This window comes from Ceratotherium simum, chromosome 40 (assembly GCF_057802395.1).
Source record: "Ceratotherium simum simum isolate JZ-2026a chromosome 40, ASM5780239v1, whole genome shotgun sequence".
NCBI lineage: Eukaryota > Metazoa > Chordata > Mammalia > Perissodactyla > Rhinocerotidae > Ceratotherium > Ceratotherium simum.
Genome location: NC_141939.1, coordinates 14,875,209 through 14,889,814, shown reverse-complemented (window position 1 = coordinate 14,889,814; position 14,606 = coordinate 14,875,209). Strand labels below are relative to the sequence as shown.

Below are 14,606 nucleotides of genomic sequence, written 5' to 3'. Positions count from 1 at the left end.
GAAAATGGCAAATGGTTAGTTTAGTGAAACAAGGCTAAGGGAGCAGTGTGTGACAAGGCTATAGAGATGAGCTGGGCCAGACCACAACCAGCTTAAAATTCCAGGCTCTGGAGTCTGAACCTTATTTGATAGGCAATAAGAAATCTTCTTAATATGTTGAAAAGAGGGGTACTATGACCAAAGTGGTGCTTTAGGAAAATCTGGAACCAGCATGAATGATAGAACAGTTAAACTGAAAGATTCTCAAGAGCAGGGACCACACCTTATTCACCTTTTGAATCTCCACAGCTGCACCTGCACTGTGCCTTGCACATAAAAAAATCTGTTGAATCTTAGCAAGGAGGAGGAGGAACAACCAGCTGTGGCAGACACAACTGCCTACCCAATGCCCACCCAAGGCAGATTCTATACGGAATAGCAATGTACCCAGCTTTAAAAATAAAAAACAAACACACAAAACCAAAACAAAACAAGAACTACTACATCTCCCAATGAGAAATAACTCATAATTTGTTTAACCAGTTGGTAATATGTGTCACTTTACTCATGCAACAGTAAAGAAGCCTGTCAACAGGAAAGAGTCTCTCACATGGTGCCACGTGGGGACAGTGGATATGGGTGGGTGAGAAGACCTAGGACTCTGGGGAGGAAGAATTACAATCACCAGCATGTGTGCCTAGGAATACCATACCATGTCCCCAAGAACACATTTCACAAAAGGAATCCACTTGAAAGAGAGTGACATTCAGGACCCTTGTAATAGGACAATTCTGGAGCAACATTTAATAATTCATTCTGACATTTCCAGTATTACTATGTTAATGGGGCCCAGATATACCTGAGTCTCAGCCCTTAAGGCATTTACAATACAGATGGAAAGGTAAAATATATATGTAACAAACTGTAACAATGCAATTTGAATGAAGTAATAGAGCAAACCAGTATAGTACAGGAGAGGGGACTCTACACCACCTCCAAAGTTTGGGATCCAGTCCTAACCCTACTATTAACTCACTCTGTGGCCCTGAATACTCCATTTTACCTCTCTAGGCAATGCCTGACCCATAAGATAAAGGAACAGTTCAGGGGACTACTGTAGTGGACCCACTAAAGTGTTTATCACATGAATTTAGTAGATACTTTTTCACATATAAAGCCATTTTTTAAATGTTAAACAAATTTCTTAGATCTTGGCATTACTACAATTCTCTTTTTAGTTAGTATATGTTAACAGATAAAGCACACACTAAAAAAAAGTTACCACAAATTCCATAATCCCTTTAAAAGAATCTGTACTTTATCAACATTTAAATGAAAAATAGGAACACACAGACAAAATTATTTGTTCCACCTCAAATGCTTAATATGCGCATGGATTTCATTTTGCATTCTCTGAAGTCTTTCCCAGCCTTAATAGTGTCATCTTACATTCACCTGAAAGATAATTAGGACCAGCGTGAGTAAGAAAGGAGTGAGGAAGAAAAGGATGCATTCAAGAGAAAATTCTAAGGTAGGAACTCAGCAAGAAAGGGGACATAGGGAGTGAAGGAGAGGAAGACACCAGGTGTGACTAGGATGGTGCCATGAACAGCCATAACGCAGAAACTTCGAACTGGGGAGGACAAGCAGGGTGGTGAGAAAAGTCAACACCAACACCCACAGTTCCCATCACCTGAGCCTCTGCTAGGTTCCTGACATGATGTTCAATCCCTCAAAAATTATAACATGCACCTGGTTTAAAAAACCAGAATAGGACAAAAAGGCATACAATAAAAACATTCCCTCTCGTTCTAGTTCCGAGACTCCCTCCTCAGGGGCAACAAATACTAACAATTTCATTCATATCCTTTCAGAAACGTTTATATTTGTCTTCATATTTAATTCTCCCAACAACTCTCTGAGATAGGTGGTATTACTTTATAAATTAAGAAACTGAGTCTTAAAGAGGTTGACTGCAAGACCACAGAGCCATGAAGGGACAGAGCTGGGGGTGGAACATGGGCCCAACCACCCGCGCACACACCCACTCTGCACTCGGGGATCTCCCACGGAGACACTGGCACAGATGTTCAAAGTGTTTGTAATAACAAAAAACTCGAATCCAAGTGTCCATCAAGGACTGGTTATGTAAATCATATCACATGTACACCGTGAAATACTACACAGCCATTAAAAATAAGGTTAGAAAAACATAAGATAGATCCAGATATGCCACATAGGAAAACTTGTAAGATAGCTTAAGTTAAAAAAGCAATTGCTGGGGTGCGGCCCAGTGGCATAGTGGTTAAGTTCATGTGCTCCACTTCAGCAGTCCAGGGTTTGCAGGTTCGGATCCCAGATGCAGACCTAAGCACCTCTTGTCAAGCCCTGCTGTGGCAGTGTCCCATATAAAGTAGAGGAAGATGGACATGGATGTTAGCCCAGAGCCAATCTTCCTCAGCAAAAAAGAGGAGGACTGGCAACAGATGTTAGCTCAGGGCTGATCTTCCTTACCAAAGAAAAAAAAGAAGCAGCACCAGCAATTGCTGGAAATGGGGAATTATTGTTTAAGGGGCATAGAGACTCAGTTTGGGATGATGAAAAAGTTCTGGAAATAGACAGTGGTGATGGCTGCACAACAATGTGAATGTACTTAATGCCACTGAATGTACACTAAAAAATGATCAAGATGGTAAATTTTATGTTATGTATCTTTTACCACAATTTAAAAAATCCCCCAAAAAGAAGCCAATGCAGAACAGTATGACTAAGATTCCATTTTTGTGCAAAGAGAATTGTGTGTATGTACATAAACATTTTTTGTAAACGTTTTTAATCCTTTATCTGACTTGATGTCACCTGACTCACAGACATCCTGCTAAGGCTCCAGACTTATAGATGTTCTAACACTGAGTCCTGGGTCTCCCACCCCTCAGACCTGCAGGCATTCAAACTCATTTCCCAGCAACCTTTTCCTACCACACAGAATGCACTTTTCACAGCCTGATTTCTCTGCAGCTTCCCGACTCCTATGTTAAATGTCACTGTGGACTCAAGCTCCAAAATATACTCCAACATGAAAAAAAGATGCAGGAAAATGCTCCCTCCTCTCCCCCAGTGAGCTCCAGTGTGGAAACGTCCGATGAGAGCAAACAGAAGAGATGAGATGATGTCGGCACGAGGGGCATAAAGCCACTGCTGCTGGAGAATGCACAGCGTGTGGCAGCAGGCAGCACAACTCTTGCTTCTCAAGTATCTTAAAACTAAAGTTTTTGGAAGACAACATGGCAACAGTCCAGCATGTAATGTAGATGATATTCCTGTGGGTGGGAAACCACAGCTTAAAGCATAATTGGGAGAAATGTAAAACTGACACATGGTATGAGATGTTTTTCCTTCTATTTAAGTGCAACCCTAACTAAGAACAGGACCAATACTGAGGTTTATTTAAATGATTATCTGAAGAACAAACACAACATTATTGAAAATAGAGACTCTCAGAGTACACCTCTGCTCTCCCATTACCCATCTGTCGTCGCTGCTGACGTGTCTCTGACCCAGGAGAGGACAGAAAGGTCCCCTCTAGGAGGAAAGGAAAGCTCACTCACTGCATCCACAGTCAGCAAGTGAAAGAGCTGTCCAGGAGATGGTTCAAGGGGCTACCAGAAAGGAAAGGGTTGGGAATGATTTAAAAAAAAAAAAAAAAAAAATCAAGACAGCTCAGTCCTGATGGTTTTCTCTAAGTCTGTATGTAGGGCACAAAACAGTCAGAACTGAAGGTATCTTTTCTACCACCAAATTTTCATTAGTTTTCTTAAAAATTAAGAGCTCAATTTCCTCACCATACAAACAAGCATAGAGCACCGAAGATTTATGAAGACAGTCACTGCCATGATATTTCTCCTCTTTATAACAACACCGGCCTTCGTGTCAGGAAAAATCCTAAGAGCAGAAAGTTGCTTCTTCCACAGTGGTTCTTCAAGTCTTAGTTTTTAAATACCACTAAAACTCCCCAAAACTAACCAAGGAGGTGAAAGACCTATATAATGAAAACTATAAGACATTATTTAAAGAAATCGTAGAAGGCATAAAGAAATGGAATGATATTCCATGCACATGGATTGGAAGAATAAATATAGTTAAAATGTCCATACTACCTAAAGCAATCTACAGATTCAATGCAATCCTAATCAGAATCCCAATGACATTCTTCACGGAAATAGAACAAAGAATCCTAAAATTCATATGGGGCAACAAAAGACTCCCAATAGGTAAAGCAATCTCAAGAAAAAAGAACAAAGCTGGAGGCATCACAATCTCTGACTTCACAATATACTACAAAGCTATAATAATCAAAACAGCATGGTACTGGCACAAAAACAGACACACAGATCAATGCAACAGAATTAAAAGCCCAGAAATAAAACCACACATCTACGGACAGCTAATCTTCGACAAAGGAGCTAAGAATGGAGAAAGGAAAATGTCTTCAATAAATGGTGCTGGGAAAACTGGACAGCCACATGCCAAAGAATGGAAGTAGACATTATCTTTCACTACACACAAAAGTTAATTCAAAATGGATTAAAGATTTGAAGGTAAGATGTGAAACCATAAAACGTGTAGAAAAAAATATAGGCAGTACACTCTGACATCGGTCTTAGAAGGATCTTTTCAAATACCATGTCTACTCAAGCAAGGGAAACAAAAGAAAAATAAACAAGTGGGACTTCATCAGACTAAAGAGCCTCTGCAAGGCAAAGGAAACCAGGAACAAAACGAAAAGACATCTCACCAACTGGGAGAAAATATTTGCAAATCATATATCCAACAAGGGGTTCATGTCCAAAACAGATAAAGAACTCACACAACTCAACAACAAAAAAACAGATAACCCGATCAAAAAATGGACAGAGGATATGAGCAGACATTTTTTCAAAGAAGATATACAGATGGCAAACAGGCACATGAAAAGATGCTCAGGGCCGGCCCCGTGGCTTAGCGGTTAAGTGCACGTGCTCTGCTGCTGGGCCCAGGGTTCAGATACCGGGCGCGCACCGACGCACCGCTCCTCTGGCCATGCTGAGGCCGTGTCCCACATACAGCAACTAGAAGGATGTGCAACTATGACGTACAACTATCTACTGGGGCTTTGGGGGAAAAATAAATAAATAAAATTATAAAAAAAAAAAAAAGAAAAGATTTTCAACATCACTAATCATCAGGGAAATGCAAATCAAAACTACACTAAGATATCACCTTACACCCGTCAGAATGGCTATAATCACCAAGACAAAAAATAACAAATGTTGGAGAGGATGTGGAGAGAAGGGAACCCTCATTCACTGCTGGTGGGAATGCAAACTGGTGCAGCCACTATGGAAAACAGTATGAAGATTTCTCAAAAAATTAAAAATACAAATACCATAGACCCAGCTATCCCACTACTGGGTACTTACCCAAAGAACTTGAAATCAACAATTTAAAGAGATTTATGCACCCCTATGTTCATTGCAGCATTATTCACAATAGCCAAGATATGGAAGCAACCTAAGTGCCTTTCTACAGATACATGGATAAAGAAGAAGTGCTATATATACAATGGAATACTACTCAGCCATAACAAAGACAAAATCGTCTCATTTGCAACAACATCAATGGACATGGGGGTATTATGTGAAGCAGAATAAGCCAGACAGAGAAAGACAAATACTACGTGATTTCACTCATATGTGGAAGACAGAAATTAACACATGGACAAAGAGAACCGATTAGTGGTTACCTGAGGGGAAGGGGGTTGGGGGGTGGGCAAAAGGGGTAAAGGGGCACATTTATATGGTGACAGACAAATAATAATGTATAAGTGAAATTTCACAATAAACTATGATGACCTCAATAAAATTAAAAAAAAAAACTCTCCAAAACTAGAAAGCACACACTACAAGCATTCAATACATATTTTTAAGAGAAATCTTTGTATATATTCCTTTTTAAATATCCCAAATATCTGCACTTCCCTCATCATTTTGGATTAGTTTATTAACCGTGGTTCTCAAAGTGTGGTCTCAAAACCCGGGGCGGGTCTCCAAGACCTTTTCAAGAGGTCTGGGAGATCAAAACCATTTTCATAAGAATGCTAAGAAGTTCGTAAGAAGTTGCTGCAGCCTTTTGCTCTGTGTTGACACTTGCACTAACAGCGCAAAAGCAAGAGTGGATATAACTGCTGGCCTCTGAGCACTAATCAAGGCAGTGGTAGTGTAACCGAATTCTTCACCTCCATGTACTTGCAGGAAAAGAATGCCAATTTCTCTAACTGTCCTTGATGAAAATGGTACAGCCACTCTGGAAAAGTCCATCAGTTTCTTAGAAAGCTAAACATGGAATTACCATACAACCTGGCAACTGCACTCTTAGACATTTATCCCAGAGTAAGGAAAACTTATGGTTACATAAAAACCTGTCCACAAATGTGCATAGTAGCTTTATTATTAATAGCCAGAAACTGGAAACAGCCCAAATGCCCTTCAACAGGCGAACAGCTAAACAGTCTTAGACCCACACCATGGAGTACTACTCAGCCATAAAAAGGGACAAATTACGATACATGCAACCACCTGGATGAATCTCCAGAGAATTAAGATGCAGTTTTTAAAAAGGCAATCCAAAAAGGTTATATACTGTATGATTCCATTTATGTAACATTTTTGAAATGACAAAATTTTAGAAATGTTAAACAGATGAGTAGTTTGAGGAGGTGGAGGAGGAGAACATGGAGGTTGGTGTGGGTATAAAATCGAAACATGAGGGATCCTTGTGGTGATGGAACTAACTGTTCTGGATCTTGACTGTGGTGGTAGAAGCACACACCTACACTTGTGATAAAATTACACAGAACTAAATACACACACACACACACAAATGACTACAAGTAAAACTGGGGAAATCTGAATAAGATGGACAGATTGTACTAGAATTAATATCACAGTTGCAACAGTGTACCACAATTTTGCAAAATGTTATCATTAGTGGAAACTGGGTAAAGAATACACTGGATCTCTCTGTACTATTTTTTACAACTGCATGTGAATCTATAATTACTTCAATAAAAATTGCAATTAAAAAAATGTACACCCATGTTCATAGTAACATTACTCACAATAGCTAAAACATGGAAGTAATCCAAGTATCTATCAAAGGATGAAAGAATAAACAAAATAAATGAATAGTATATACATACAATGGAATATTATTCAGCCTTAAAAAGGAAGGAAATCCTAACATATGCTACAACATGGATGAAACTTGAGAACAGTATGCTAAGTAAAAATAAGCCAATCACAAAAAGACACATACTGTATGATTCCACTTATGTGGTATCTAGAATAGTCAAAATAGGGGGGAATAGGGCAGAGGGGCTGGGGCGGGGAGTTGGGGGAATGGGAAGTGGTAGTTTAATAGACACAGAGTTTCAGTTTTACAAGATGAAAAGAGGTCTGGAGATGGATGGATGGTGGTGATGGTCACACAACAACATGAACGTACTTATACCAAAAAAACAAAAAAAGGTAAGAAATTGCTAATGGAAAACTCAGGATGGGAAGGGGATGGGATGGAGGAGGGACACTAGATCAAGGGTCTTGAAAGGAAACTGTTATGTTCTTTACTTATACCACATAGCCACTGTATCATTATCCTTTATATCTTACATATATTTTAAATTTTGCATCAACTTAATTTTCAATAATTTTTTTAAAAGAAAAAGTGTCCTTCAGGAAGCAATACAAATTATTGTTATTAAATCTTGACCCTTGACCTTCTTTTTTGTTACCTGTGATGAAGAGGGAGGTATGCATAGAGCAGGTCTGCTGCCTACCAGGGTGTCTCCAAGAAAAGCACATGTGTGAGTGATGAGCTCAATTACATGTTTTCATGATATACTATTTTTACTGGAAAGAGTAACAGACAACCTATAGTTTTTAGACTTATAGTTGGCAGACATTTCTTGAAACTAAACAAAGTGAGCCTGTCACTTTGAGGACAAAAATTGACAATAGTTTCCTATCCATAATGAAAATCAAGCTTTCAACTGAAAATTAGAATGTTGGAAAACTTGTATCCACCACCTTCAGTTCCACAGCTTCTCAATACTTAAAGTCGTTTCTAATGAAATCAGTGGTGATATTAGCAAATGTTACTTAGTGATATGGTATAACGAAATGTGTCAGCAGTTGGAAGATCTGCCTAATTCAGTAAATCAATATTTTCCAAACGACAAACATAAGATGTTACAATGGGTAACAAGTCCATTCAAACTGCGAGATAGAGCAATGACTTTTAATGTAACAGAGGGTGAAAAGTTCACTGCTAAGGCTTCAGGTTCCACATCCAAACTAATCTTTAAGAAACTACCACTTACCTAGTTTTGGTGTAGTAACAAAGAATACCTACAATATGAAAAAGCTATTAAAATATTTGTCCCTTTTCCAACTACATATCTGTGTAAGACCAGATTTTCTTCAGATAGTTCAATCAGAACACGTCGAGATAGACTGAATGCAAAGCAGACAGGAAAATCCAGGTGTGTTCTATGCCAGACATTTAAGAAATCTGCAAAATGTCAAAGAATGCCACCCGTCGCACTGATTTTTTTGTTTAGGTGAACACTATTTTCATAAAAATGTGTCATGTATGTTAAGATATGATGGATTTGTTGTTTTTTAATAAATTAAGAAATTCATTAACTTAATGAATTAATGAATTAAGAAATATAGGTATAACTATCATAAGCAAAGTTCTTTTCTATTTTTACAATGGGTGCTAAGACCAAGGTGTTTGAGAACCGCTGGTCTATATCACACGCCAACTGCTAGACTATGAACTTTCCGTTCCCTCAGTGAATACTCAGCGCGGAGGCGGTATCCGCCCTCCGAGCGCCCACGCTACACCCGACACGGCGGCAACCACCAGAGCCTCCCCCGCTGCCAGCCCGGGCGCCGGGCGCCGACCCGCGGAGCGCGGCGGGGCGGCCTCGGGGGGCGGCCCTCGGGGCCTCCAGGGCCGGGCGCCCCGCGGGCCGGGCCGGCGAGGGCTCGCCGCGGCGGGAGGGGCGCAGAGAGCGGCCGCCTGGCCGCCCGCCCTCGGCCCGCCCCAGGCCGCGAGAAGGCCGGGGCACCCGCCGCCGACGTGGCGGGGGCCGGGGGCCGGGGCCCGAGCGCCGAGTGCGGGGCGGGGTCACGGCCTTACCTGTTGGTCATTCCTGCCGCCACGCCCAGCATCTCCGCAGTGGGCCGCCGTCCCTCCACACCTCGGCTCCCGGCGCGCTCCGGCCGCGTCCTCCTCCCTCGCCTGGCGGCCGGCTGCTGGCGCGCGGGCGGGCTGGCGCGCGGGCGGGCGAGCAGGAAGCGGAGGCGGGAAGGGGCGGGGAGCCCACAGCGGCTGGGCTGGCCGCGCGGGGCCGCGCGCGGGGCGGGGCCCGGCGATGTGGGCGCCGACCTCGGCCCCGCCCCGCCCCAGCCCGACCTCGGCCCCGCCCCGCCCCAGCCCGACCTCGGCCCCGCCCCCAGCCCGACTTCGGCCCCTCCCCACCCCCAGCCCGACCTCGGCCCCGCCCCAGCCCGACTTCGGCCCCGCCCCGCCCCACCCCCGCCTCCTGCCCGACCCCGGCCCCGCCCCACCTCCTGCCCGACCTCGGCCCCGCCCCGCCTCCTGCCCGACCTCGGCCCCGCCCCGCCCCAGCCCGACCTCGGCCCCGTCCCGGCCCTGCCCCGTCCCGCCCCGGCCCGGCCCCGCCCCATCCCGCCCCCAGCCCGACCTCGGCCCCGCCCCGCCCCAGCCCGACCTCGGCCCCGTCCCGGCCCCGCCCCGTCCCGCCCCCAGCCCAACCTCGGCCCCGTCTCGGCCCCGCCCCCTGCCCCACCTGGGCCCCGTCCCGCCCCGCCCCGCCTCCTGCCCGACCTCGGCCCCGCCCCGCCCCTCGGCGTGCGCCCGAGGCCCTGCCCGGGAGACGGGGACAAAGGCCCGGTGGTGACCCGGGAGGTTCACCCGGCTCCCCGGCGTGCGGCGAGAATGTCAGGAACGGCCTCTGCTGCCCTACTGCGGTGACAGCGTCACACGCCGCGAGCAGAAGTTGCTGGCCAGGTTCTCCTTCCCCGAGATACCTCTGATTCGGCTTGGCTCACAGACCGCGTGGCTCTGGCAGAGGCCTTTGGGCCCAAGGTGTTGGGGTCCACAGGGTCCGCCCCGTCCTAGTCGGGGGTCCTGAGGAGACTCGATGAGAAGGTGGTGTCAGCTCACGAGACTTCCAGAGGGGGCCCTTGTCTGGATTGGCCTCCACTGAATCCCTGTGCACGAAGCCTGGCACATGCTGGGGTGCTCACTAGGATTTTCACTGTGCTTATAGATTGTGAATCAGGAAAATTGAACCTTTCTAGGAGACAGTGCAGTCTTCTCTCTGTATCGTTTCCTTTCTTGTTTGCCCTCATTCTCTTCGCCCATGCCCTCTACCAAAACCTGAAATCTGCAGAGGACCTAACAGTACAGGTTATTTGCCATGGGCATAAATGATCCCTTTCAGGATATCTGACTTTGTAACTACACCTACTTTCTAATTATAGAATGAAAACTTCTGTCTCCTACCAGTCGAGATATGTTGGGGGGAGAATACTGGATGCCTTTGACATCCTTATATCAAAATAAATTCTAAACAGAACAAATATTTACATGTTAAAAAAAAGGCATGAAAAATACTAGAAGAAAACATGGGAGAAAAAAATTAAGGTTGGAGTGGAGTGAAGCTTTCCAAACAGGATATAAACCCCAGAAATCATAAAATTAGATACTGATAAATGTGACCAAATAAAAATCTTAAAATTTCTGCATAGTAAACAAATATGACAAATAGCAACTGAGAAAAATATTGGTAAAGATGTATGACCAAGAAAGGTCTGATTTCCTTATTACAAAAGGAATCAATAAGAAGCAGTTCAACAACTCAGAGAAAAATAGACAAGGTATATGCATAGGTTTCCACAGAACAAAAGAAATATGAATGATTTTTAAAAGTGCAAGAAAGTATCCAATATCATAAATAAAATTTTAAAATACCATTTTCCACATAAAAGCAAAGATTAAAAGTTTGACAATATGCTGTTTTGATGAAGATAGAGAGAAACAGGTGCTTTGATTTACTGTTGATGAGAGAATAAATCCACACAATTTTTGTGGAGGACAAGTGAGCAATATCTGTGATAGTGTAAAATTCAGCTCCACTTGGACCCAGGAAATCCATTTGGAATTCATCTTGCAAATGTATTCTTATGTATACACAAACAGTGTATACAAGTTTTAAGGATACCTAGGGAACTATTTATAAACTAAATGATAAAATGACTGGGATTTTCTTTCAAATAAGATGTGGGAGTGGGAGAGGTGGGTAGGAGTATCAGTGAAACAAAATTGGCCATAAGTTGATAACTGTTGAAGCTGGCTCATAGGTACATGGAGTTCTATATATTAGTCTACTTTAGCGTCTATTTGAAATTCCATAATGAAAAAGTTTTTTAAATGGAAACCAGAAGAACGTACAAGGAGAGTCACCGCAGTTCTGTTTTTAAGAACAACTGAGAAAGTTTATTTAACCAGGACATGAAATATATTACAGTTTCTACATGTAATACTATGCAGCTGTTAAAAAAATAAGTCTAGCCAACAAGCATATGAAAAGATGCTCAACATCGCTAGGGAAATGCAGATCAAAGCCACAACAAGATACCATCTCATACTCATTAGGATGGCTGCTATCAACAAGTGCTGGCAGAGATGTTGAGAGATTGGAACACTTGTGCATTGTTGGTGGGAATGTAAAATGACGCAGTCACTGTAGAAAACAGTATGGAGGTTTCTCATATCACATGATCCAGCAATCCCACTTCTGGCTATATACCCAAAAGAATTTGAAAGCAGGATCTTGAAGAGATATTTGTACACCCATGTCCATAGCAGCATTATTCACAATAGTCAAAGGTGGAAACAACCCAAATGTCCGTTGAAGTAAAAGGATAAATAAAATGTGGCGTATACATACAATGAACTATTAGCTATAAAAAGGAAGGAAATTCTAACACACATACAACAGGGATGACCCTTCAGGATATTACGCAGAAATAAGCCAGTCACAAAAGACAAATACTGTATGATTTCACTTATATAAGGTCTCTAGACCAATCAAATTCATTGAAATAGAAAATAGAATGATGGTTTCCAGGGGTTAAGGGGAGAAGGAAATGGGGAGTTATTGTTTAATGGATACAGAGCTTCAGTTCTGCAAGATGAAAAAGTTCTGGAGGGGCTGGCCCTGTGGCATAGTGGTTAAGTTTGTGCACTCTGCTTTGGCGGCCCAGGGTTTGAGGGTTTGGATCCCTGGCACAGACCTACATATTGCTCATCAAGCCATGCTGTGGCGGTGTCCCACATACAAAATAGAGGAAGATGGGCACAGATGTTAGCTCAGGGCCAATCTCCCTTAGCAAAAAATAAAAATAAAAAAGTTCTGAAGGTTGGTTGTACAACAATGTGAATATACTTAGTACTACCGAACTGCACACTTAAAAATGGTTAAGATGGTAAATTTTATGTTATGTGTATTTCACCACAATTAAAAAAGTAATAATAAGGCAGATGATATGTAGGTAATAAAGAATGATTTCCATGATATATTTTAAGTAAGGAAACAAAGCAAAGGGGAAAAGTTTGTTTAGTATGCTACAGTTGGAGGGAAGAGAGAAGGGAGACACCACACACACACACACACATTCACACTCACCCACCTGTATACGCAGAAATATTTGGAAAGATAAGATATACAAGAAACTAGCAACTGAAATTGAATCTGTAGAGGGGCCAGGGATTAGGAGTGAGGGAGAACATGCACACAATCTATATTTCCTTCATGGGGTAATATAAAATCATTAAAATTCAAGTTACAAGGCTGTAGTAATACAAGAAAATATTTATGCAATATGGTTAATTGTATGGAATAAGTTAAAAATTTTATATACAGTCTTGTGTAAATTAATAAATGGAAATCTCATTTAAAATGGAGTCAGGAGGCCAGAAGGGGGTGCTCCCATGCAGTACCTCAAGGTCAATTACAGGAAAAAGTCAAATTACAGACCTCAACAGAAAGAAGTTTCAACAGGAAGACAATAGATTACAGACCTCAACAGAAGTCCTCAACAGAAAAGAATTGTCAATTACAGGAAGAGATGTAAAAGTCACATCCCAAACAGAAATTGACAACCCGGCAACTCAGCCAGTGAGCAACCATCACCACCCTGAAGTCTTGCTTCTCTCCAATGGACTTTCCTTCAAAACAACCCCTCCCAATTTCCTCCTTTTTCTCTATGAAATAATGTTCCTCTCCCTTGTTTGCCTATGGTCTGCCATAGCGTGCACATCCTGAATTGCAATTCTTCGGCTATTCCCAAATAAACTTGTTTTGCTGGTAAAATAACTGTCTGTTTTATTTTTAAGGTTGATAGTGTGTGATTAACAACTAGGTTAAAAATGCTTAAATATCAACAGTAGTTGTGTTTTTCTATGTGATATTTTTCTATATTTCTCTGTTTCCCAGAAATGATATTTATTAATTTTTAGAGAAAAAATAAACATCAAAGTATTTGGAGACTTGTCTTGATCTCTCATCACCCAACAACTTTCATTTCTCATTTCTTTTTGGATAAGCAGTTATTTTTTTGCTTATACATATAAACCAAATGTTCCCTTTTTTAAAGGTGAAGTAAAAGATTAATTTGTGGATCAATTGCCTTGTTTAATTGTTGTTATGTTTATATTTTATAAAGCAGGTTTCTTTTCACAGTAGTTTGCTTCCACTGTGCTGTAGTTTGTGATCTATCACTCTTGCTGTCATTTCAGAATACTTGGTTAAAAACTGTGACTAACGCTTGGTTTCTAATTGGTGGTTTTAAAGCAGTCATGCGTTTTTGTCAGCGTTATCTCGTCTAGAGAATGTGTTGTCTGGATGACCCTGCTTTTGTGGTTGACCAATGTCTGTCACAAAGACTCGGAAAAAACATTGTCTATTGGTCTTGAATGCTATATTGTATTTCTTATGGCTCATCTTTCTACGGAGTCTTTCAGGATGAAGACAGATGTCTGCAAGACTGCTTCATTCATTTCTGTTCTGGCTTTCATTCCCTGGCTTTTAAAAATGAAATTTGGTATTTGTAAGTTTGTGTATTATATGTATGTATACATACACACACACACAAAAAAGCATATTATTGGAAATATTTTGAAGGTTTTGTGCACAATAAACACTTATTTAATATAGTTTTTCTGCTTTTCCACCTCCATTAATCTCTGATAAACAAGTACATAATAAGAGGGCAGGGAAAAGGGCACTTATCTGTCTAAAAAGAGTGGATTAGTGAGATAACTCTCTCCTGCATCTTCAGCACTGATTGATTTTTTTTTGTGAGGAAGATCGGCCCTGAGCTAACATCAGTTGCCAATCCTCCTCTTTTTGCTGAGGAAGACTGGCCCTGGGCTAACATCCGCACCCATCTTCCACTTTATATGGGATGCCGCCACAGCATGGCTTGACAAGT

The 14,606-nt window shown here is 42.1% G+C and overlaps 1 protein-coding gene across 1 annotated transcript in view; it reads right to left on the bottom strand.

Moving 5' to 3' along the window:
- LIMS1 (LIM zinc finger domain containing 1) overlaps positions 1–9,372 on the bottom strand; it is a 170,384-nt gene extending 161,012 nt beyond the window's left edge. Inside the window, exon 1 of the mRNA XM_087426338.1 lies at positions 9,223–9,372. Within this exon, the coding sequence (XP_087282464.1) occupies positions 9,223–9,254 (32 nt within the window). The 5' untranslated portion in view covers positions 9,255–9,372. The remainder of the gene's footprint in view (positions 1–9,222) is intronic.
- Between the last annotated feature and the right edge of the window lie 5,234 nt (positions 9,373–14,606).